This window comes from Podarcis pityusensis (assembly GCF_964106645.2).
Source record: "Podarcis pityusensis genome assembly, chromosome: 10".
In the NCBI taxonomy this organism is placed as follows: Eukaryota; Metazoa; Chordata; class Lepidosauria; order Squamata; family Lacertidae; genus Podarcis; species Podarcis pityusensis.
In genome coordinates, this window is record NC_138035.1 from 70326261 (window position 1) to 70352712 (window position 26452).

General features: G+C 42.8%; 1 protein-coding gene across 18 annotated transcripts in view; it reads right to left on the minus strand.

Moving 5' to 3' along the window:
• Nucleotides 1-6702: 6702 nt before the first annotated feature.
• MAGI2 (membrane associated guanylate kinase, WW and PDZ domain containing 2) overlaps nt 6703-26452 on the minus strand; it is a 601975-nt gene continuing 582225 nt past the window's right edge. For 15 of the 18 annotated variants that reach the window (XM_081023429.1, XM_081023428.1, XM_081023436.1 and 12 more), the window contains one exon: nt 6703-9643. In XM_081023429.1, the coding sequence (XP_080879555.1) occupies nt 8844-9643 (800 nt within the window). In that variant the 3' untranslated portion in view covers nt 6703-8843. Of the gene's footprint in view, nt 9644-13290; nt 16866-26452 lie in introns of those variants that run through there. The other 3 variants (XM_081023431.1, XM_081023432.1, XM_081023434.1) reach the window with 3 other exon arrangements.

A 26452-nucleotide genomic window follows, 5' to 3' on the forward strand; every position in this document is an offset into this window, starting at 1 on the left:
AAGAATTAAGAAAAGGAAATTCAACAAGGAGAAATGGAAGGTTCTACACTTAGGCAGGAATGACCAGGTACACAAATGTAGGATGGGGGGACTGGACACACCTGACTTGCCAGTAGTGCATGTGAAAATGGTCGAGGTGTCTTAGACCACAAGCTTAATGTGCATCAACAGTGTAAAACAGCAGCAGCAGCAGGAAAAACAAAACAAAAGAAGCCTAATGCAATTCTAGGCTGCATCAACAGAAGCACAGTGCTCCAATCAAGGGAAGTAATAGCAGCACTTTATTCTGAAACCAATGAGATTTCAAAGGACTTAACTTTGGAAGGATCGTGTACAAAATTGCTCCTTACTATTCTTGCCTCTTTTTGAATATTAAACTTTCCCACCTCTGTAACCGGATCAGATCTCCACGCCCCCTGGTATTACAGGAAATTGGGTAAGATTCATTCATCTCTAAATAGGTTTCAAGTGGGGAAGCGGGGAATAAGAACTTGTTTCAGAGCATTATTTCAGCTATGGCTGTGTAGCTAAAATTTTGCTTTAATGTTGGGATCCTAGAACTGAGGGAGAGTGTTGTTTCTTTCATTTTAAGTTTTCACAGAATTCTCCTTCTGCCCTTCTGCCATTAGGCTACTACAACCAACTCACTTACATTTGAAATGAAGGAATTCCACTTTCATTGCAAAGGGTATGCATTCTCACCTGACAAGAAGTATATTGTCTGTTTGTTATTTTATCTAAATGCCCAGTGGAAAGAACCAAACAGGACTTGGAAGCTTGCAAGTTCTTTCTAGTTTGGCTAACTGATCAAATAAAAGAGGGGTCAGCAAACTTTCAGCAGGGGGCCGGTCCACTCAGACTTTGTGGGGGGCCAGATATTTTTTTTTGGGGGGGGAATGCCCCACAAATAACCCAGAGGTGCATTTTAAATAAAAGCACACATTCTGCTCATATAAAAACACCAGGCAGGCCCCACAAATAACCCGGGGATGCATTTTAAATAAAAGGACACATTCTACTCATGTAAAAACACGCTGATTCCTGGACCACGTGCGGGCTGGATTGAGAAGGCGATTGGGCTGGATCTGGCCCCCGGGCCTTAGTTTGCCTACCCATGAAATAAAACCGATTTCACCTTCCAGATCTCTTAACACTTCCCCTCTGCTGCCACCAGGTGGCTCTGTGACCCAACAAAAGTCTAGAAGGTCAGCTTTCTGTATACCGTACATAGGGTTTCCTTCAGAAGAACTTGCTGCTTTATTAGCCTGGAGTTAATACTACCACCTATTTGGTTTGTATTGGTAAAATATTGTAAATTTCATGCAATTAAATACCACCACCCAGTCCTGGTTTCACGGTTAAAAGTGAGATTAACACCAAGCGTGCTTCCATCAACGGAACTCTCTGCTCAGAAAGAGCAGATATTGCAGTGAATAACGTGAAGATGCCAAGTTGTATAGGAAGCATCCAGCCACTGCCTGCAAAACACCATGCGGATGAATGCACATTTCTGCTTATCTTGCACTGAATGGATGCCCCCTTCTGCTGTCTCTCACAGGTCAAGAAAGCTGATTTATGTGCAAACCTGTTTGCATAGGGACCCAAACCCTAATCACACGTATTTTCAAAAGTTTCTATTTGCACTACCTTATCTACCACCAGGTGCGCTGGCTTCCCCCACGACTGAGGGGGCTGGTGCCACGCGATGTGCTTGGTGTCACTTGGGGAAGGAAGGGATAAACTTCTCCAACCCACAAGTTGTAGTCTCAGTGACAAATCCCTTGTGCCAGGAATTCGAGGGAAAGTGCAGACATGGCTGCCTGCTACACATTTAGCAGAGTGTACAGTTTGAACCAGAGTTTTCAAATTGTTTGCCAGTTGCAGATGTTGAACAGGTGCTGATGTTGCACGCCTTCATTCCACTCAGCTGTCTCAGCAAACAGTTTTTGCGTCAAGCCCCAGACAAAATGAAAATCACTATTTTTGTATAAGGTTGTTGCCAGAGCGTTTTTTTTCAACTGGAACTCACTAGAAGGCAGTTCTGACACCTCTCAGGTGGGTGCCATTGCCATTATAAGAGAACAAGGGAGGCATTTGTGGTGATTCCAGCACCTCTTTTTCTAGAAAAATAGGACTGACTTGCCACCAAGCCAGTATTTGTACAGAGAGGGGATTGGGGGGGGAGAGACTTTTCCTCCCGTTAACACACCTTTTTCACCTCAGGTGTTCCACCATTTCTAGCCTCCAACCACATGTAACGGCCTTAAGAAGGCACCTTTAGTGGTTAAAAAAGATTAGTCTCTAAAATGCTTTATTCATAAAAACAAGCATATAATGAGTAGTTCCCCAGGTAAAACAAAATCTGTAGATTTGGCACTTAACTTTCCAAGTGCAGTTTCACTCAAGGCTGAGCTGAAATGCCCTCAATACCACCCTCTCTGCAGTCAGCAGTTGGCAATTCTCATTTTGGAGCTTCTCAGGTGTGGCAGTGAAAGAAGGTAAAGTCAGCAGTGAAGTAGTCACCACAGATAATGGTGCTCTGTAAAGTTTTTGTGTCTGCTGACCATCATATTGGTAGATGAAGGGAACGCAGTGGATGTAGCCTACCTTGATTTCAGCAAGGCATTTGACAAGGTGCCCCATGATATTCTTGTAAAGAAGCTGGTAAAATGCGGTCTTGACTATGCTACCACTCAGTGGATTTGTAACTGGCTGACTGACTGAACCCAAAGGGTGCTCATCAATGGTTCCTCTTCATCCTGGAGAAGAGTGACTAGTGGGGTGCCACAGGGTTCTGTCTTGGGCCTGGTCTTATTCAACATCTTTATCAACGACTTGGATGATGGACTCAAGGGCATCCTGATCAAATTTGCAGATGACACCAAACTGGGAGGGGTGGCTAACACCCCAGAGGACAGGATCACACTTCAAAACGACCTTGACAGATTAGAGAACTGGGCCAAAACAAACAAGATGAATTTTAACAGGGAGAAATGTAAAGTATTGCACTTGGGCAAAAAAAATGAGAGGCACAAATACAAGATGGGGGACACCTGGCTTGAGAGCAGTACATGTGAAAAGGATCTAGGAGTCTTGGTTGACCACAAACTTGACATGAGCCAACAGTGTGACGCGGCAGCTAAAAAAGCCAATGCAATTCTGGGCCGCATCAATAGGAGTATAGCATCTAGATCAAGGGAAGTAATAGTGCCACTGTATTCTGCTCTGGTCAGACCTCACCTGGAGTACTGTGTCCAGTTCTGGGCACCACAGTTCAAGAAGGACACTGACAAACTGGAACGTGTCCAGAGGAGGGCAACCAAAATGGTCCAATGCCTGGAAACGATGCCTTATGAGGAACGGCTAAGGGAGCTGGGCATGTTTAGCCTGGAGAAGAGGAGGTTAAGGGGTGATATGATAGCCATGTTCAAATATATAAAAGGATGTCACATAGAGGAGGGAGAAAGGTTGTTTTCTGCTGCTCCAGAGAAGCGGACATGGAGCAATGGATCCAAACTACAAGAAAGAAGATTCCACCTAAACATTAGGAAGAACTTCCTGACAGTAAGAGCTGTTCGACAGTGGAATTTGCTGCCAAGGAGTGTGGTGGAGTCTCCTTCTTTGGAGGTCTTTAAGCAGAGGCTTGACAACCATATGTCAGGAGTGCCCTGATGGTGTTTCCTGCTTGGCAGGGGGTTGGACTCGATGGCCCTTGTGGTCTCTTCCAACTCTATGATTCTATGATATTTCCCCTCCCGTTAGATCCTAGAGTGACAATGGGGAGCCGGGAGCCTTTCAGTATACCTGAAGGAGCGTCTCCACCCCCATCGTTCTGCCTGGACACTGAGGTCCAGCGCCAAGGGCCTTCTGGTGGTTCCCTCACTGCAAGAAGCAAAGCTACAGGGAACCAGGCAGAGGGCCTTCTTGGTAGTGGCGCCCGCCCTGTGGAATGCCCTCCCATCAGATGTCAAAGAGATAAACAACTACCTGACATTTAGAAGACATCTGAAGGCAGCCCTGTTTAGGGAAGCTTTTAATGTTTGATGCACTATTGTATTTTAATATTTTGTTGGAAGTCGCCCAGAGTGGCTGGGGAGGCCCAGCCAGATGGGCGGGGTATAAATAATAATAATAATAATAATAATAATAATAATAATAATAATAATATTATAGATGTTTTACAGCAGAACAGGGTCTGGGGAGCTAACAAAAATGTCTAAAGCAGTTGGGAAGGGTACAATTTTTGCTGGAAGAAGTAGCAGGGAAGAGAGGAAATGCTTAATTCACACGCACCCACCCCTGCTGCCACCAATGGGTTTTCCTATGCAACCTTTCCCAAGATGTCCCCATGCGTTGACCATCCTACAGACATCTTGTCTCATGAGCCCAACTGCAGGAACAGTTGTAGGCGAGGGTGAAGGGGAGACATGACTATCTGCAGAAGTGTTAAGCACCCACAACTCCCCCCCCCCCCAGTTCCTCATCAGTGTAGTGCCAACCCGAGGGGACTCTGGGGAAATCAGGCAGACTTGCTCATGTCCCCTCAGATGACTGATTTAGTTCTTGCTTTTTGGATAAAATGTAAATATGAAGGAAAACTGGGAAAGATACCTTAATACTAGGCACAGGAATCCCTTCCAGTCAGGCCAATCTTAAGCAGGATATATAATCAGCTCTTGTAGGGCCGAGATGTTTGCACACCTGAGCAAACAAGAAATTCATTCCTTTGAAGAAATGTCTCTAACAGGTGCTAAAAGATTTTCTTTAGAAATTCAATTTAATATGTAGACTCAGGGTCGACAGCCCAGCTATCTCTGATTAATAATTGCATTATTAATCCCCCAGATTGCGGCAAATGTCACTTCAGAGTCAAGGTGCCCCTTTGTCACACCCCTCAAATATTTGATGGAAGCAGGTCAAAGCAAAATGAAACATTAGCGGACAGAAAGGCTATTCTGTATGTGGGCACATTGATGACCTTGGGTGAACTATGAACTATTTACTAAACCAGAGATCTAAAAGAAGAACATTGAGACTTTGTCATCAGCTCTGACTGTAATGCTTACCTAGGGCTGCCATATTTCAAAAAGTGGAAAATCTGGACACAAATGTTGTTCAGCTTTTCCTTTTCCTTTTTGCGAAATCTCAAAAAAAGGAACTAGTTTTAAAGCTATTTCAAGGAAAGTCATCAAAAGCTATACTTCTGACATGGGTTGCCATATGTCTGGATTTTCCTGGGTATTTCAGCAATTTCCACCGGGACACCCTTTCCGACAGCCAAATCTCGGCTATGTCTGGGAAATTCTGGACATATGGCAATCCTAGTTTACCTGCTGGAGAAGATGAAACTTGGGATTGAGGGAGGATGGGTTCTGCCCAGGGAGGGGGGAGAAATTTTATTCCATTTGTAGTCAAAGGTGAACTATGAGAACCGAAACCGTCAGCCTTAAAAATTCGCACTTTGCTGAATTTTGCAATGCAGTTCTTCAACCAGTGTCGACAAAAATGCACATATTAGGTGAAAGTGTGCGTAAAAATAATATACTAGTGAAACTAACATGCAAAAATGCATTACAGTAGGAGAAATTGCTTGCAAACATGTGTATGCCAGTCGAAAACTGCATTAAAACATGTATACATTAGGGGGGAAAATTCACTAAAATGCTAGGGAATTTTTATGCAGGCAGTAGAGCAATACTACCATACGTGGCTGGTAAGCTCCTTTTAATTAAGTCCTGCAGCAGCTACATGTGGACAACTTCAGTGTAAGAGGGGTTGTATAGTATGTGGGGAATCTACTGTGTAAATTTGTGTCCTGAGTGAAACCAGGCTGCGGGTTAATGCAATAGCAATTTTCTTCTGTGAGTATTAAACTCCACTTGGCCAATAGTGGGTTATGTTCACCTTATATCACAGCACTGACTTGTAATTTTGTATTTTTTCCACTATGGGGGGTGGTTGATGGCTATGTGAAATAATAACAATGTACTTCATGGGGGTGTCATAGTGGAATCCTTGGTCCTCACTGCCTGATGTTGATGGCGTGGCTGCTGCTTTTGCATTGTTCTTCCATGAGCTTCTGGGTTAGCCTGAAAAGTTGGGGGCCTGCAGAGGGCACCCACCCTATTGTTCCATCCATGTCAGCATTGATAGGCACCCTCGGATTTTCCTAAGACCCAGAAAGCGTAGGGAGGAGCAGTGTTTACTGGTTCCCACGTCACCCGAGTCACGTAGAAAGCTGCACCACTAGAACATTGCTTTAGGCATTATATTGCATATAATGGGGTGGCAGGGAAAGGAGAGAAGCCATTCAGAGCGATAACTGTGGGGTTCTGCATACAGACCAAACAGGATACGCTGAGATCATGTGTATCAGCTGCCAGTTTTCCATATATTCGGATTGTGCATGTCAGGCCAGCGAGATTGTTCCTCCTGTGCTAAATAGCAGATTTGGGGAGGGATTTTTGTTGAGTGCATTATGGGTTAATCCTTCCTCCCCTTCTGTCGAGGCCCAATTCTGCACCGACACCACAGCTACAATCTACAGGTTGGTTTTAAAGGTTCACACAACTCAAAGTGTGTGATGGCTTGGTTGTCATATAGAAAAATGGCACTCTCTTTGCAGTGGGATGTGCATGGAGACAAACAGTATTTTCATGATATATCTCCCCCCCCAATAAAAAAATTATTACACAGCATAAGTTGGGAAAAAGATTCTTGGATATATATTTTATTTGAGTGGTTTAGAATATCATACAGTAAACAAGATTTCTGTAAAAGTTAATTTATCCATAGTGGTGCGTTTCATAAAAATAGTTGCTCACTTACAGCCTTTCTGTGACTATTAATACATGGAATTATATTTATAGCGATAGAGCTGTACAAGGTAAATTCACAGCTAACACTACACAGAAATATTATTTGGAATGGGGTTTAGATGATGTGCTGTCTTCACAGGTTATCAATTACAACCGCATAAAGCAATTACTGCACAAGGATTTGCTGGGCACTGTGCAAATCGGAGTTTATGCAAGCATAATCTCAACTATTTACTCCCCAATGCTGTTTGTTTCTATTCATTATACATAGGAAATAATATTGATGGATGTGCATTTCCATTTAGATTAGGGAAATTTTGTCCAACATCCAGATTTAATAAATTAACAGCGAATTATGCCAAATGTCTAGGTTGGAGGATAAAGATATATCTCTAATTTCTTAATTAAAAACTATATATATATATATATTTTGTAAACAGCTACATATCTTTGTGCTTTCTTAAAAAATTATAATGGGACTAGTTCTTAAAATAAGCATCTTGTTTAAAAGGTGCAAAATCCTTTCTTTTGACTTTTCCCAACTATGGTAGAACGATGCCTCCGTATCTCCTGGAGGAAAAATGAAGTTGGGAGAGCTAGCAAGAGGTTGTTCTCCTGCGCTGCCCATCACCAGAATGACTAACAACCCATCACTGCCTCACAGCTTTCTCCAAATCAAAACTTCCACCAACAGGATTTTTGCTCCATCATCGAGCAATGTATTTCCCAGTTACACGAGAGTTTGCCAAACACATCATTCCTAAGCATAGTTATCTTGGTGATTTTTTGTATTGCTGTTGCTGGGAAAATAGCAAACCTCTCAGGGATAAAGAATTGATTAATGGAGCTCATTGGAGAAGCTGTACTTCACTGGCGTGGGTTGAAATGTTCTCATGGCACTTGAGATTCGAAAGTTAAAAGCAAGAATGTTCTGAATAAAAATATGGAAGCAAGATAAGAGCTGGATGCCTGATGTATATATGACTTTAGATAACGGATGAGCATGTCTCTTGGAGCTCCGCCTTAGAATTTCTTAGCGTGTGATGGGAGACAAAAACTCAAGGATAGTTGTCTTAAATGAGAGTTGGACAAGTGTTGAGACAATTATTGGTTCCTGCAGGAGATGGAGGCTTTCTGAAAGGAAACTGCATTTTTCAATCTTTCAAGAATCACCTTCTCATCATAGTGGTCTGGGAACTGCATGTTACAGTTCTCCATGTCAAAATTTGTATGGTACCAAGTAATCCTGGTGCATGGGGGGGGGGGAGTGTGAGTAACCTGTGGCAATCTCCTTTTTGAGGCTAGGTTTGTGGATACAATTCCACCCCAACATACAGAAATATGGGTTGTTCACAAAAATGGCAGTAGAAATGGTATCGCACCAGCTAATCCACTAGGATTGCACACCTTGCATAACGAATTATGCTACTGGTTTTGGGTGATCTTTTCCAAAGTGTTAACAGTGGAGACATGTCATGGATATACAATTTCAAATGCTTCAAACCCCTGTCTGGATATGTTGAGAACAATTTATTTACAACATTTAACTCAGATAAAAGATTTCTTTTTCCACTTTTAGCTTTCTCCGTGCAGTTTTATTTAAGGCGATGTTCCAGTTTGTGATTGCTCTAACTTCTTCCAGTTTCTTGATATAAAGTTTGAACGAAAATCCAAACTCCTTCATGCAGTGGAAAACAACATACTAAAGCTACACTGCACTGTCCTTGTGGTTGACTGTCCTTCATATTATTTTGGTTTCTTCCATAGCTGCCAAAGTCTCTGAAATGAAACTGGGGGACTTTAGGGTCACATTTAAATACTGTGTGACTATATGCTGCTTCAACTTATTAGGACGCTATGCACGTTGTCATGGAAATACATGTTATTGTTTCCATTTCTCAGTGTTTTGAGCATGTATCTGTGTGTGTGACAGTTAAAATAAATTAAAGTAAATCAATGTGAGACAGACGCTAAGAAGGATGTTCTGCATCACTGTGAAACAGTTAGAAGGCAACAGTCCCCGATTTATCTGCTCATAGCTGAAGTGCCAGATTTTAGTACATCAGGTAGCTTGTCAGAACCAGGAATCTTCCATGGTCCTGGTGAGACAGTTGCCTTCCGGGCTGTCGTGTTCGTGCTACGTGTGCTAATGGAGTGGAGGTGTCCCTTCCGTGGGAACTCACTGAGCTTCCGTTCAGATTCCTTCTGGCTGTGATCCGTGTCACTTCCATGCGAGCTGCTGCTATTGCTACTGTATGTCTTTGTAGCACCAATGGATTCGAGCTTGACGTGTTCGGAAGCTGCAGCCAACTTCTTCCCTGGGGCAGCTGTGGCACTGTGATCTTTTGCACCGAGCGATCCTCCTCTTTTGCTTTCCATCCACTTGGATCTCCCGGCCAGTTCATCATTGGTTCCTGCACACCCAAGATCTCGTACCGCAGCCTCGGCCATTGTGCTCAGTCCAACTGCCTTGCTTTCTGACGCTGGCCGGCCGCTTTCACCAGCCTTACCCTTGCCTTCTGAGCTTCCTTTCCGAGAAGCCTCTTCGTGCTTTGACCTGTCTACCTTTTTAGGACTTGCAGACCTCTCTCTCTGCTCACCTACCCTTTTCTTTTTGTGGCCATTTGCTGAAAGCTCCTTTGGTTTTCTTACATCATGTTCCCTCTTGATATCCCATGTTGGCTCTGGGTTTATCTGGTGGGAAGGGTCAGAGGGTTGGGCTAGATGTGATGAAGATAATGGTGAGACAATGTCATCAAGGGAAATAGTTACTTCCGGCAGACCTGGGGAGGTGGCAGAGGGAGAACTCCAGGAGTTTGGTTCGTCTGTTGCAACAAAAAGGAACAACAGTTATTTCCACTGCTCTTTCACTGAATCTGCATCACAATTCCTAGTAGTTAAATTTAAACTCTAGAGACATTTTTTCAGGTGTAAGTTTCCTCTTTAGGTGAGAGGAGGTGGGGGACCAAGACAAATCATGCCAATGGAAATAGTGATCATTGACTTTGGAACATTGTGAACAGCTCTAAGTGTTAGCTTCTTAGGGTCAGCGGGCTACACATGACATGGAAACTGTGACTGGAATTCCCATCTCCTTTACCTGCTCACATGCTCTGCAGCTTTCTGGGACACTTTAAGTTAGGGAACTGATTCAAAGGCAAAGTGTAGACAGACCCTCCCTCCTTCCCTCAGTGCCATAAGCCTAATCCAATTTATCCCCCAAACCATTGCTCATGATTGCTCTTTCTAAAATAAAAAGATGTTGAGAGCTCCAATCAGGGAATTCCTACATCATGTGTAGTTTGACCCTTACACACATAGGGCTCAACTTTGCTATGAATAAAAACACTGGTAAAAATAGGCTGGATTAACCATTATGCTATGCACCTTACAGAATGGAGATAAATTCATACTGGAGCGCTATCTATTTTGTAATTCACTGAAAGCACTGTCCTTAGTCTTCTAAAATAACCACAGCTCATAATGGCTTGTTAATGTTCTTGCTGCCATTATGGACTGCTCTGCAGATCCTGTGATCATTTTGTGGCCACTTTAAATGTTACACATGTCACACAAAGAAAGCACTTCTATATATGAAAAAAGACTGATTTAGCGGAATACAGACTATGTTAGTTGAAGCTAGTTCACATTGAAACCACTCAAACTTAAGTCATGACTAACTTGCCCCATTTATCTAAATTGGTCTAAAGACCAACTAACTTAGATTGGATCTAACGCATTGGCTGTGGTGTTATGGGCAGGTGTTATGGTTTCCTGTAATTAAGCAATTTATTTTGTTAAGGTTGCAATTCTTTGCACCCTTACGTGAAAGTAAGCTTCATTGGACACAATGATACGTACTTCCAAATAACCATGGATGCTGCTGTGTGTAAAAGGCCAAAAACTTGCAAGCAAACAAAAAAGCAAGGAGCCACATTTCCAAATGTGTGCATTCAAGAATACGTCTCATTAACATAATATGGACATAGTGAAGTATGTTCCTGAATTCACACATTCTGAGTTGTGGCTCCTTGTTTCTGCAGCTGTTATGGACAGATGTGAGACAAAATGACACATCAGTGGAATATAGTGGGAAAATCTTTGCCATTCCACTTAAAAAAATAAGATGAACTGAACTGGGGTGGGTGGGTTTTGTGAACATTCTTGTTCCCATAGACTTGGTGATTTAGTGATGCCCAAAAAGATGTAAAAATGCTCCCAGGGGGAAAATGGGAGGCACCTCTATTACCTTTGCTGTGCTGGATTGCGCAATGCTGATGAACTTACTACAGATGGCAAAAGAGAGAGCAATGTTCCATGTAAACATTTGCGAATAAGAGAGTGCATCTGAATATAGGTACATCCTAATCATCAGAGCACACTTAATAAAAAGTGTGATTGAACGCCCATTGCAATGAGCAATAAGCAAAAGTCAATTTAGAGCAGTGCTTCAGAGTATGTCCACTCAGTTGTTACCTGTGTGAGTAAAAAGATGTTTTTGCCTTTAGGCCCATTGGTTGGAGGCTCCTTTGGGCTTTCCACATGCTCAAGGCAAACACCTGCAGCGAGGCCCCTCTTGTGCGCTCCCTGTTCAATCTAGAACCTGGCAAAATCTGAGTTACATCTTCATCCAGCTTCCCTGATGTCACCATGCAGTCAAATCTGAATAGTGCTGTGATGACATAACAGTCACTACATGATCCTGATGGGCTGGATGAACATATAAGTTTGCTAGCGAAGTAGCAGGGGATCAGGGAAACAATGTTTTCAAAAATAGGTGTGAAAACAGCACAAAGTGGAAAACAGAGTTTTCTTGTGGGTAGGAATGGGAGGGTGAAATTTGACTCAGTTCATACCTTAGAGCAAACCCACAAAATCCACATGTTTCTTTTGAAGCAAGACATGAAACAAAACACAGTCATCATTCAAAATTTACATTTTTTTGAATTTTGCAGTGCAGTTCTTTAGCCCAGTAATCTGTACAAATATGCATATGTATTACCGTATTTTTCGCCCTATAGGACGCACTTTTCCCCCTCCAAAAATGAAGGGGAAATGTGTGTGCGTCCTATGGGGCGAATGCAGGCTTTCGCTGAAGCCTGGAGAACGAGAGGGGTTGGTGAGCACCGACCCCTCTCACTCTCCAGGCTTCAGGAAACTCTGCGCAAGTTGCGGGAGCCCTCCCCCGGCTTGCGCAGAGCCGCCTCTTATCCTGAAGCCCCGGCGCGCTCAGCAGTCGCACCGGGGCTTCGGATAGCTCTGCGCAAGCCGCGGGAGGGCTCCCACGGCTTGCGCAGAGCAGCCTGTTCTGGGGGCTGGGGTTGGGGGAAGCTCGGGCTTCCCCCGACCCAGCCCCGCGCCTGGGAGGGGGGGAAATAATCCCCCCCCTTATTCCCCCCAAAAAAACTAGGTGCGCCTTATGGGCCGGTGCGTCCTATGAGGCGCAAAATACGGTACAATAAAATATATTATTATATATTATATTTATTATTATAATAAAATGCATTCTATTACAGAAAATTGCTTTGCAAAACCTGTATCTTAGAATAAATTCTAGGACTGGATACAAAACTGAATGCAAGTTGTATACAAAAATGTGTGTCTTAGAAGAAATTCGCACTAAAAAGCTGGTGAGTTTTCATGAGGACATGGTTTGTTTTTTAATTGCAAACTGATATGGGAATGTAGAGAACTGAAGTTTAGATTAGAAAAACAAGAAACAGAGAGAAACTGAGATGGACAGAGTCATGCATTCCCTACTCAGGGGGTAGTTTTCACATCCCTTGAAAGCATACAGCTTGCCTTCAAAATGAAAGCAAAAATTCAACAGAGCTCTATTTAAAAACATCCATCTTCATAAAGGCAGTTAACAAACAACTCCATTAATCTCCCTCTCCAAATCATTATTGAAGAAGGGGAAGGGAAAACTCCACACCAGTTGCAGGTCTAATCAGTATCTACTGATCCAAGGCTGTACCAAATTATCGTTCACGTATAAATAATTATCAGGCACAAACTCAGTTTCATGAATTATATGCATGTGCAGAGCTATCTAACAGATTTGAATCCCTTCCGCCTCATATTATACTTAGTAACAAGCCCCAAGGGGCTTAGACTCCAACATTTTACAGTGAGAAGATGACAGGGAGGAGAACAAGGGGAATGTGAGCAGATACTTCTACTCTGCTTGGCACACGGGAATACAATGGCTGGTTTGCACGTCGCACTAAGTCAAACCATTGCTATGTGTGAATGTGTGAGCATGTGGCCACTTGGCTGCTGTACCTTACTGAGCTAAACTACGGCTTGGTTTAGCATGTTGCCCTCAAATCCTGCCTCCCTGAGACCCAGGTGAAAATTCTCTTGATCTGATGAGCTGCCTGTGAACCTATGACTGACAGCCTTCCTCTTTCTCTAGCTGAGGGTACACAGGAAATTATTACCAACTTTGCTGTTTATCATCATCATCATCATCATCATCATCATCACTGTTACCTGTGTTGTTTTGGGGGTGGGAAATTCAAAATCTCTAGGGTGTATCATAGGCCATTAAGATCAAGTGATTTGCTGCTCAGAAGGAAAACCTTTAAAGAGCTCTGCTCAAAACATAATGGCTCATTTGGAATTGTTCAACCATTACTAAGATGATTGCTTTTCATAACATATCTAAACATGAAAAATGCACAATTTTACGCTTTAGAGCCATTGGATTAATGATTTTTCTCTTTCTGTGCTTACAGGAAAATTCTGGGGACATTTGGTAGTATTTCTGAGGTTTTTACTCTTTAACACTTTGCACAGACATAAATGAAATAGGATATCTTTTCCTTCACAGTTCCTGCAATCCTATCAAACATCAGATGAATGTTTTAGCAGTGTTTCTGACCAGAAGCACAGAAACTTTGACATGGTGAACAACAATTTGTTTCTATGGGCTGGATCTTGGAAGGTTTCCTATATTGCAGAGTTGACATTGTGAATAATTGGACACTGCTACTTATTTATGTATTATATATTGCTCATTATTATGAACTGTATTTATATAACTGACTGTTTTAATTTGGTATTATGAAAATTATACTAGGAATGTATAGTACATTGTTTATTAAGCTTAAAACACCCTATGGTCTTGAGAAAGATATATAAATGTCTTAATAAATAAACCAATACTTTAAATCTTCTCTCCGGCGCGTTAAGAGTGGCCTGTCTGTTTCACTGAGACTTTTGTCTAGTAAGACAGTGACATGTTGAGACGCCACAAAGGGAGAGTCACACCTAAGTGGGGATTTGAATCTACATTTCTTAGAACTAAACCCTAAGTTCCAACCCCAGGACCTCACGGCTTCCATAGTTCACAGGCATGAGATTGAAAACATTTAATAACTTTGGATCATCTACACTGGGCAATCCCCTGAGACAAATCTATCCAGGAATGCAGTGTAAGGTCACAATTTGAATGAAGTTACAGGGGTGAGAAGTTCTAGCTTAGACATCCATGGAATTCATGTCATGGACAAAATCATAGTGAACTAATATTTAGCTCCTGCCCTTTTCTGTTCTCCCTCCTACAGTTATGGAATCCCAGATCTTGCAGTGACCAAAAGGGATATTATTATTATTGGTATTATTTAATATTTACAACAGTAAACTGGAGTTGAGGTCAAGAAAGAATTGCCTACCTAAGATCAGGGACAGACTTTGGTAATATAGTGAGCTGAGGGAGGACATCAGTTGGTGAACTCCCCTACATAATTCTTATTTTCACAATAATTCCTTTTTTATTTATCATTATTTTGCGCCCCCTTGGCTCAGCGCTCTGTGTGGGGGAACCATACACACTGCCCTAAATGTGGTGCTGCTAATGAACAAGCTGAGGAGAGATTTCAACCACAGAATTCCTGATTTATAGCTCATGCTCTTAGCCCCGGCCCCTGCCAGCTCTACATCAGCCTCTAAGCATGTCCCAGAATGTTCTGTCTATGCAATTGCCAGAAAGGCAGTGGATTTTACTCTCTACTGCAGATGCAGCTAGTAAAGACCACAATGCTAAGGTTGGGATGGTGTCATATATCACAAAGAATTTGTTTCATTTCAGCCTTTCGGCTTGAAATCTCAGCACACCAGCTATTCTTGTAACTAGGGTTTCCTGCAACCTTTGCTCAATCAGATCTTTGAGTCACAACCGGCTTTGTTTTGCTGCTTCCACATCACAGCCCTGGAAGACGCTACTTAAAAAAAAAGCCTGTAAAAAGATATATTACAAGCTTGTTTTGATGATGGCCTGGGAAACACTTAGCAGACTTTGTTCAATTAAGAACAAGCAACAAAAAGTCACTCCAGCCCCAAATCCTTCCATCGTGATTTAAGATATTGCTTAGTTCAACTTCTCTCTTCTTTGTCTCTCCACGGCTGATCCTGTTGTTCACACAGCCTCCCTGGGTCTGAGTCTCTCCAGAAGGAGAGCAGCTACCAGGCCTGTGCGGAGGGCAAGGCGAGGGCAGCCAGGTACTCTTGCCCATGCTGCGTTTTTGTTTGAATTTATGGCTTTCTTCTAACGAGACTCCTGCCCTGGGCCTCAGACAACCTCTGCAAAGGCCTGGCAGCCACTACGCCCTTGTTGCACATGCATTAAAATAACAGCTCAAACACCTCTAACTCTCTGATGCTGAACAGGGACGTTACTGAGCACTGCAATTACAGGCAGCCCCCCCTCCATTGCCGCACAATACGTGCACAATATATGCACAATACGTGCATCACGCCGAACCCGGAAGTGACCCGGAAACGTCATAAAGATGTCACTGAAACATCACCAGGAGGGAGGAACGGGGGCAGAACAAGGTGTTTTCAGGCTTTTTCAATGTGTTTCAATTATACACGATTTCACCAACACGTGTGGTGCCTCCGAATGTAACCAGGGGGCTCTCTGTGGTTTGCCTTCAGCTGCTTTGCATACCTACTTACACTGTTTGTAGTGAAATTAAATATGAATCAATAAATGCTTTTTACTAGTCAAGTAAATAGTCCCAATACACACTATTATTATAAGCTTATGAAGATATGAAAGGAGCCAGTATTCATTTTCATTTTCTGTTTCTATTTATCTCTTTTCATTTACTTTTTAAGAAACTATTTAGCTCCTTATTAAATCCCTTTTGCCCAACTGCACAAAAAACGATTTCACACTGCACACATATATTGACACTGAATAAAATGTGTCTAGCTGCACATTAGAATAAACCCTGTTCCTTCCTTGCATCTTTACATTTCCCCCCGTTTGAGAAAGGTGAGAGCCGTAATAGACAATGGAAAGTCTTTGCTGAGAGAGTGCTCTATGGTCCTTAAGTTGTCTTTATTCAAAGAGACTGCCAATTCCCTTTTTGCGACCCACGTTTTTGAAATGACAGCTCAAACACTACAGTCTCTAGAAAAATCCTTGATGCTCCACATGCATTGTAAGTATTATGTTGGAAAGCAAAAGACTAGCTTCACAAGGAATGAAGATAAATGTTCTACAGAAAAACCCATCACAGTGAGTGAAAATGAACGATCCAACCAGCATATCCATGAGATAGATACCAATGGATCAAGAGGCATCCCCCTTTTCAAAACTTGTTTCAGCTGCAGGTGGAATTGATTCTAATGGAACAAGAACATTCTAAAGTGAGACTTGTTTTCCACATTAATTTTTTTTTTATTGAACAGCAACTTTACACACTCAGGAACAGAAAAAGATATGCTTTTGGGTCTCATTATCTGAAAGATGATGATAGATAAGAAAGAAAATAATTGCAGAATTAGCATGAAACCTCTATTGAACTTTTCCTTTTATTTTTCTCACAGTTATTCACGTTAAGTTCTAACTTGTGAATCATGACGAAAGAATGAAGTATTATGACTTTTCAACACCATCTTCAACCCCTTGTCCCAGCTTACAACATGCACACACCACTTCTTCCACATCTTCCTCTCCCAAACGTTAACCTGCCCCCGTTCCAGCGCTCTTGATGCAGGCAAGATTGTTGTCCACATGCTTCCATTAGCGACCTGGGGTGCATCAGAAGTGTGGAGGAGGGAATTAGGTTAACGTGTCCACTTCCCAGTGAGCCTGATGATGCCAAAATTGCTGTAATCTATTCCCCCGCATCCAGCTGACGGCTGGTCAATGTGGGGAAAGGAAGAGCAGTTTCCCAGGACCAGGCAGGCTGCATGGAGAGGGGTCAAAGGCTTCATGCATGTGCTCCAGTACATCACACATTTTGAGCTTTGCCACCCCAATTTCTCGCATTAATGCTTTGACATCTTTAAAGTAACTAGAAAGGCAACTTTCCTATTAATAATTTCCTTTCCTTCTGCAGATGAACTCCATCTGGGGAGGAAGAAGTCCTGCCAGAATATAGTTTATGCAGAGCAGGAAGAGAGCTGCAAAAACTATATCACAAGGTGCTGTGGAATTTGAAATTATAATGAGTTTTGGATTAGTTTTTATTCCTCTAATTAAGCTAGAGTCAGTCATAAGATGGGTCCATAAATAATGTAATAAAGGGGGTAACTTTAATAAATTAGTAAATGGGCTATATATTATATACGTGGAATAATTTAGGAGTTAGGTAGTGCACAATTTATTAGCCACCATCCTGAAGGCATAAGCGCCTTTATGCTGATTGCTTTCTGTGCCCTTACGTAAGCCCACTGTTAATGACCAAGGCAACCGTTCTCCCTCCCTCCCTGCCCCTTCTGCCCTGCTCAGGAGGAGTCAGGAGGGCTGTGCGTGCAGGGAAGGAGCCTCTACTCTGGGCTTCCTTGGCCTCTACTAGGATCGCTCTCTCTGCATATTTAGCAATGCAACCAATAAGCAGTTTACATTTCCAGAGCTTCACAGATAACACTCCTGAACTTATCAATTAAACAACAGTTAACAACAGTTAATAGATAGGAAAACCTGCAAAACTAGGTGTGAGTCTATGTTTGATGTAATACTCTACTGAAAGAGGGCCCCCCTTTCTTTTTTTACCGGCCTCTTATTCTATAATTTCCTGCCAAGGCTTTGAACAATGTTGGCTTGAAGGCCTGTCACTCTTCCTCAGCCTATTTCTTTTCTGCTCAGATAGCTCTTCATATTTCCTTGTCTTTCCTACTGGTATGCCAGATCAAATGCTTTCAGATTTCAGCTTCTGTCTATTTGTTCTGTCATAAATGCTTTTGTGGGATGAAGGACCTTATCCTCTTTCCAAAAATGACCGGAGCTGACATGGTGTTTTCCCCTTCTTCTTACAACCAGGCATAGCAGTAATGCGCCGTGCTAAAAGTTTGTGAGGTTACTGATCTTCCAAGCCGGCAATTTCTGGGAATTAGTTTAGATGCTTTTGTGATCTACAAAAATAATTCCCACACAGTAGTATATAGGCTGTGTTTTTCTGTCCATGGAGACAGAGGAGCCCTACAGTGTGCTCTTGTATAATTCTCCTCTATCTTCCGTCTTCTTCTGTGTCCAGTTGACTGCTTGGACACTGCAACATGGTAGACTCATCCCTTGGAGTTGAGACTTTCCTATGCCTTTCTGGCAGCCCGTTCGTCCAGCAGATCCTGGCCCATAGGCTGCTCACAGGGCAGAGGACTTCTCAGATCAAATCCCATGACACAGACCCAACGGCAAGCTTGCGGAAATTGTGATCCAACCACAGACAAATCAAAGCCCACCAGCCTTGTATTGGGGGCTTGTCAATAGTGTCTCTGCTCCCGCTTTTGAGGTTCTCAAGGGACAGCAAAGAACAAAACAAAACAATACTTTTTTCCCAAGCCCTTCCTGGTAGTGGGCTGCCCTACATGGTTGATGGGTTTATTGGGCTTGGTGGGGTCATAACATTATGCAGGTCTAATCTAAAGGCGCTATTCCCAAGTGCCTATTGTAAGAGAGACCCTCCAAGGGAACACTTTCAAAACAATCCCTTTACAAAAGGGGAGGGGAGATGATAAATTCCAATTATCCCAATAAATAGTTTATCAAACTGTGGGGCTTCTTATAATCCTTTTATACAAGAACATTTCTGTGTAGTGCCAGCTTGAGGCTTCCCTCTTTTATCTTCCTATTTAGCCCCTTCGATGTTCATTTCCCATTGAATCTAAACACCAAATATAAAGAAATCCACTACACATACTTTACAATTCAGGTATGTTTTGTCTCCAGACTGCCAGCTACCACCTATTTATTACATCCTTCAATAGCTGTTCACCCAGAGGCAGAAGACGGCAAGAACATTTTGGATATCATATTTGAAATGAAGGCTGCAGAACAATGTTATTAACGACTAGTTTGATCCATTTAATTAATCTCTTCTTTTCCACACCATGGGTTTTTGAAATTGGTAGAAATGAAGAGTATGGCTACTGGGAACGATATATTAATATGAATGAACTATCTTAGCACAGTCAAGGTTGTCACAAGAAAGCTGGTGCTGGAAGCCAGAATAACTATGGGGGCAAGACCGCCTGAGCACATAACACCAATCCTGGTATAACTGCACTGGCTATCAATCGGATTCTAGGCCCAATTAAAAGTGATGGTTTTGACCTATAAACCTTATGCAGCCCAGCAGCCCAATATCTCAGCTCAGTACATTTACATGCGGGGACTGCCCCCCCCAATAAATGAACTTGGACCCTGCATTCCTCATTTGAGACACTTCTCCATGTGCCCTCTGTGAGGGAGGTGCAGAAAGCAGCAACAGGAGAATGGCCCTTCTTAGTAGTGGTTCCCCGTTTATGGAATGCTCTCCCCGATGCCATCACTATCTGCTTTTTTGGTGCCAGGCAAAAACATTATTATCCTTTGGACCTTAATTTTCTGCTTATCTTTTGGTGGTATGACCAACACAAAAAAAACACGCACACATGGGAGGGGTAATACCTCTGGTTGGGGACACGTTGCACTCCTTCGGGGGCTCCTCGAAGCTGTCAGCAAGTGACATTGGCCACACCCTGGTAACAGCTCCAACTGGCTGGCTAAACCTGGTTACCGCAGCCGATGGGTCTCAAACTCTTGGTGAGTTAGGTTACTTCTGCTGCATGTAAAGACAGGCCCTGGCAGATTGGGTGGACGAAACCAAGAGTGGGTCCAATGGTCAAGAAGGTGGCTTCTGTATGTGTTGTAGAGGGAAATGAGGGGCAGGTGGGGGCTCATCAGCCTGGGAAGGTAGCCCATCTAGGCAGTGGCGTAGCGTGGGGGGTGCCAGGGGGGCCGGCCGCACCGGGCGCAACATGGGCGGGGGGCGCGCTCGCACTAGCAGCTCTCTGCCCCTACTAAAATCCACGGGTTAGGGAGCCCGCGCTCGCTCGGCTTGGCGAGGAGGTCGCGGAAGGGGGAGAGCGAAGCCTTCTGCCGCGGGCAAAAAAAGGAGAGGAAGCCGGGTGGGCGGGCGGGCGGGCTGGCTGGCGGGGGTCTGGCTGCGCCTGCTGCTGCCGGTGCAGGGCAAGGCAAGCAGAGCGAGGAGGAGAGAGAGGGGAAGGGGGGGGAAGCAGCTAGGAAACGCTGCGGTGTGGAGGAGGAATCAATTAAGGAGAGAAAGCGAAAAGCCTTGGAGAAAGGGAAAAAAGGAAAGAAAAGAGGCAGCTCCAGGAGAGCGCGGGGGAAAGAGAAGCCTCGCTGCTGCTGCTGCTTGGGAGAGTAAATTACTGTACTTGCCTTGCCCCGGGTTAGGGGGCGCAAATTATTTGCCTTGCCCCGGGTTAGGGGGCGCAAATTACTTGCCTTGCCCCGGGTGCTGATAACCCACGCTACGCCGCTGCATCTAGGAGAAGGAAAACTCTGATCCTAAACCTCCACTGCCCTACAGGATATCTTCGGGACAAGAAATGGCTGAGGAGGAAACCCTACAGGAATCTGGAGTCGAGTCCCAAAGATGGCTGGATGGTGCCTTGTATGGCTTCCTTCCGGCAACTCCTGCAGCCAAGCTGGTAACAAATGTGCTGTTCTGCTTTCCTTTGGAGCACATCAGCAAGGCTGAGATTTGAGTCTTGTCATTCGAGCAGCCCAGGAGCTCTATACACACTGCCCAGGCTGTGGTTTGACTTCACCCCAAGAGGTACACTCCATTGTCTTTTGAGACAGACAGATGCCAACACCACACACACACACACACACACACACACACACACACACTGCTAAGTTGTTTTGTCCTTGTTTTTAATGTTAATTTTTGTAAGCTGCTTTGAGTTTCACTTTTCTGGGGAAAAGTGATTAAAAATTATCTTCCTCTATGTGGTATTCATTGAGCATTCCATGCCATTGGCCTTTTTTCCCATAAACAAGAATGAATGGCAGACACTGACATCACCACCAAATGTCTAGAATTCTTGTGTATGTAGCTATTATGCTTCATTAACTTCAGTTTACTGTGTGGCTGTATCTTTTAGTTAGAAGAATATTCAGAGGGTTTAGCACTGTGATTTATGCCACCTGACTGAGTGCAGACTGGTCAAAAAACTGATCTCCTTACAATATTGCACACTGCTCCACGATTCATTATTTGCTTCTATCAACAAAGGGACATACCCCAAGGATGCATGCAGTTAAAATTAGATGCGCTCTCACTTTTTTCGGGTTCTGACTGCTGCAATTTGTAGTGCAAAGCCACGCACACTTTATGCATACTGATGAAACAGAAATGCTGATGATTTTATTCATTGGCGTCTTGTTCCCCTCGAAAGACTAAAGTGCTGCCTTAGAAGTCTTCTGGCCTGGCTAAGATCTGCTCAGCTTCCGAGGTGAAACTGCATCAGATACTTTCACCCCATTGTCATTTAGCGAAGAGTCTTTGTTCTGAGGGTGGCCTTTCTCCAACTGCAGGGTGGTGACTGTTCCTCTGCTGGCAAAATATTACAAGCCACAACAATGGCAGTGCTTGCAGCAACACTTCCAACCCAAACTAAAGATGCTTGCAATGGGAGGAGATGGGTATTCCCTTATTCATTTAAAGCACCCATGAAATATACTCAGAGTCGCAAAGTGATTTCATGCTCTTTATTCAGCTCATAGTGGTGAGGAGGAATGAATGGAAGTTCCCTCACAGTATCTGCTTTATATACATTATTTACACAATGGGCTGCACATGATTGGCTAATTCCGGAATTCTACTGTAAGCCAATCAGGTTGTGGATTCACTTCTATCTGGAGCATGATTGGGTGGTTCCTGCCAACCAATCATACTGCTGCATTGTTCTAGGACCAATCAGACTGCTGCATTCTGAATCCTATTGTTCTAGGACCAATCAGACTGCTGCAGTTTGGATCCTATTCAACTCAGTACATAACACCCCAACTGCTGCTTTTCCACACAGGGTCACAAAAACAACAAAACTATTTTAAAAAGGAAACTAGCAATTATAAACAAAACCTTCCATAACTGCCTCCTCCCTAGTCAGCCACAGTTTACAAAGAAAAGCAGCAAGAAAACAATTCATTCTAAAGTTTATATGCCAAATGCAAAACAAAAATATATTTTCAAATCACCTAGAAGAGTAAAAAAGGAAAAAGGTGGGGGGAGTGTCTGCTAGGAATGAGAGTGGAGAGAAAGTGGTTCAGTTTGCATTTTAAAGAGAACCTACCTAATTTGCACTTCCCAAAATTTAAATATACAAATTTATAGGAAGCTACCCTTCAAACTTCATGCTTCTCTGAATTTGGTAATGCAGTCCTCCAACAAAATAATGTCTACAAAAATGCATATATTAGGACAAATTGTGTATAAAAATGCATTATAAACAGGTAAAAATGTGTATATTTAGGCAAAACTGCATACAAAATCATGTACATCAGAAGAAGCACTAATACGCTGCCAAATTTTTGTGAGAACTTAAAAAAAGGCAAATTAAGGCGGAGACTGGAAGCATGAGAAACTGAGAGAAACCAAAATTGATAGATTCATCCTTCTCTGATGTCCAGCAGCCATTGGTGTCCCTCCTTCCAGAGGTAAAGAATTCCACAGCCTTGTTGGTAAAACAGAGATGGTTGAGGGTAGAAGACAGATTCCCTTTTGCATTTTAAAGCCATGCAAAAGACCCAGCTTCAAACAGCCACTCAGCCATGGAGATCAAGAGCTGTTGAGTAGCTGACCCCATGTTCCATCTAACCTACCTGATTTTGTCTGGAATAATGAGCTATGAAATATAAAACCCTTTTAAACTGACAAATGCTACAGAAATTATAAAAAAACGTGCTTAGCATGATGCGTCTGCCTATATATAGCGGCAGCTGCCAATAATCTGTTTGTGTCTTAAAAGCATGAAGCGACAATTGGCCTCGAGTGCAAATCCCAAAAGTTCATTTTGGAGTCTTTTATTTTATTTAGTTTTTAAGGCCATGATACAAGGGTTGGATCCCTGTGTGTACATGGGAATCTACTGTGTGTAGAACTTTACAAACGCCTGACCTCAAAGGAACAGATCACATGGTCAAAAGCCAGGTCATGTTATGATGCACTTCCAATTTTGAACAGCTAATTTTGAAGCTCCTGAAATCATGAGAATTGCCATGAAGTGCAGTCACAGGCTACTGGCACATGTAATATATTTCTCCATTTAATATTGTACTCAGGAAGAGGCTTGCACAGAAAAACAAGCCAAATCTGAAAATGGGTCTAAGATACATTACAAAGAGGAAGTCTTATGCAGACACAGCAAGGGAGCAAAGTGATTATTCCTCACCTTTCCTGCTGCAACCATCCCTTTAAATCTGTGTTAAGGTCTATTTTATTCAGGGCCCAAGGCTGGGCAGATTGAGTCCTCATGGTTTAATGTCCTTGCATCTGGAAAACCTAACAGAACCATCTATAGCACAACTGTGAAATTCATGCCCACATTTCTGCTAGGGTTGTGAATAGCTGTGTTTGCACATAATGCAAAGCTAAACCATGGCTTAGTGGGACTTGCTTGCTCCCAGGGAGGAGATCTCATCCACTTTCCATCTTGCTAGTGCATAAGGCACAATTGCCTCATTTTGAGCAGGGCATCCCAGATTTACAGAAGCCACCCCAACTTCTGATGCCAATCCCAGATGTCCTGTTTTAGCTCTCTCCGCCTCTGTGGCCTCCACCACTGCTGCTGCCACCTCTGCCATAATTCCAGAAGCCGGCACCACAATAGCCTGGGAACCAAAAGACGTGTGTTTTTGGTGCCACGCTCTCCTACTCCTTTGGTGTTGCTTCCTGACGTATGTGTGTGTATGGGGGGCAGGGGGTGACGGTGCTGGATAAGGGCGTCCGGTGGTGAGATGGGGGGGGGCAGCAGTGGTGGTGTGTAAAGGTGGCCAGGGCAGGATGGTGAGGAGGCAGCAGTAGTGGGGAGGTCATGTCCCAATTTGCCCTCCCAGAATGTTGGATGGGTACGCTAGTTCTTTTAGCTCAGGTGCCTATTAGCAGTCCACATTGCACAGATAGAACTATATTTGAGAAAAAGAACAAGCACAATTTGACATTAAAAAAATAAAAATGCAACAAACAAACAAGCAAGCAAAGATGTAAATTCCTCAGACCCTCCACCAGAGACTTCAGTGCAGCCATCTTTGGAAGGAAAATTCTGTTGGACATACAGAACCTGAGTCCCATCAGGGAAGATGGCAGGGTATAAATATATGATGACAACAACAACAACAACGGGGAGCAGAACTTATTCAAGAATGTGACCATGTGAAACAGAATCTAATTAAGGCTTTTTCTGACATTCTAAAAGCTATGAGAATAATTTCTGACTGCTTTTTACCAGGTATTCTCAAATGCATTGTTCACTGAGGAGGTAATAGCCCTTTTAGAAACCGAAGAAGACTTTAGTGTAAACAACCCATTAACTGATTTCTCTGACTTGTGGCCTACAATTCCAGTCCAGCATCTGGTGAAGTAGGGTAATTGCTCACGGAAGCTCATGCTCTATTGATAAAAACGGTGCTGTGGGAGGAATTTTAAAACACTCCAACGCAGAGGAAAGAGTAATTACATCTGTGATTGCAATGCCAGTCCCAAGAAATTAAATGGTTCAAAGTGGTCCAGATGACTGAGTCAGCTTCTTTGATTGAGCTAATTGTGGTAAAGAAGGAAGCTTTGGGGTTATGTGGGCACCTTCTTCAGATGAGAAAACCAGGATACACACCCTCTAAGCATTCAGATAGATCTCAGCCATAACAAGGCCCTCAGATTAGTTAGAGCTCCACTCTGTAAAGGTACTTAGCATAATGGTTAATCCAGCCTGTATGCTTGATGAAGGGAGTGAGGAGTGGTAGACCTCCTTTCCTTGGCGCACACGCAGAAAAACAGATGTTAAGAGAGTAAGTTACGTTGCAATGATTTGGCCTTTCAAAAACTTGTGAACAGGTTATATTATTTTGACATGCGTTTGTCATGGTAATAATTTACTGGAGACTGGAAAATAAACATACATTTATGGCACCAAACGGAGCTTATTTCCATTCATTCTGAACCATTTGCTGTGCTGCTTTAAACAGGTAAAACAAATCAGAACGCAATCAGAAATCTTTTTACTCTTGATCTTGAATGGTTTCTGGATTGCAGCCATGCAAGTGGACTTTGTTATCAAGAGTGGTGTATTATTATTATTTTAAGCGTAAGAGTTGATAATAGTTTCTAATGAGTTTGAAAATAATTTTCATCAGCACAATTCAGCAGATATAGTTGTCTGACTAAATTAATGGGACTTGCACATTTACAGTACTTTTCCATGTATAAGACTATTTTTTTTTACTCTAAAATAATGTTCAGAATCTGGGCTCGTCTTATACACGGATAGTATCTCCCCCCATTTTCTTAAATTGGAGTCCCCCCAAATAGGGGGCATCTTATACATGGGGGCATCTTATAGACGGAAAAATATGGTAATTTTGCACTTCAGTTTTCACCATTTTTAAAAAGTTAATAATGAAGTCAAGAATTCACAGAGTTTGAAATGATCTTTTTGTTCAGTAAATATGAATTGTGCTTATTTTCCATTGAAATAAATGGAGCTTAAGCTTTTAATTGTGCACAACTAATTCTGTTGGATTGACCTCAATACCTTCATGTTATGAAGTGATTATTTCGGATGTTGCCCAAGTTTTGTACACAGATACTGACTATGTAGCTGGAACTTAAAAATGTTGTGAATAAACTGCCAATCCTTAAACTTAATAAATTGCAATGCTGTGCCGTTTTTTAAAAGTACATTTCCACAACTTGGTTTTGGGTAGGGAGCTGAACTCCGAAACCACCGTTTCTTTGTGGGATGCTCTGATGAGCATAGAAATGAGTGATGGGATAGAGAATATTTTGGCTCCATGCCTTTTGTATGCGTGAATTCAAAGCTAGGCACATCCGAAAGCCATCAGTGTTAGCTATTCAAGAACAGGAAAAATTCATTCTGAAAAACTTGGGTAGACTGAAAAATTCACCCAAGCAGAAAGTGCTTTATTTTGACCTCTTAATTAAAGGATGAAAGTGAGCTTGCACACACCCCAGTATATTGTTCTGCCAACACCCTGTCAAACTACATTTCAAATGAACTGCATAAACGAAACACTGTAGAATACAGTGCTTAGAACGATAATGGACTGCTATATTTTGTATGTTGTCCTGTCTTTCATGAAGGATTCATGC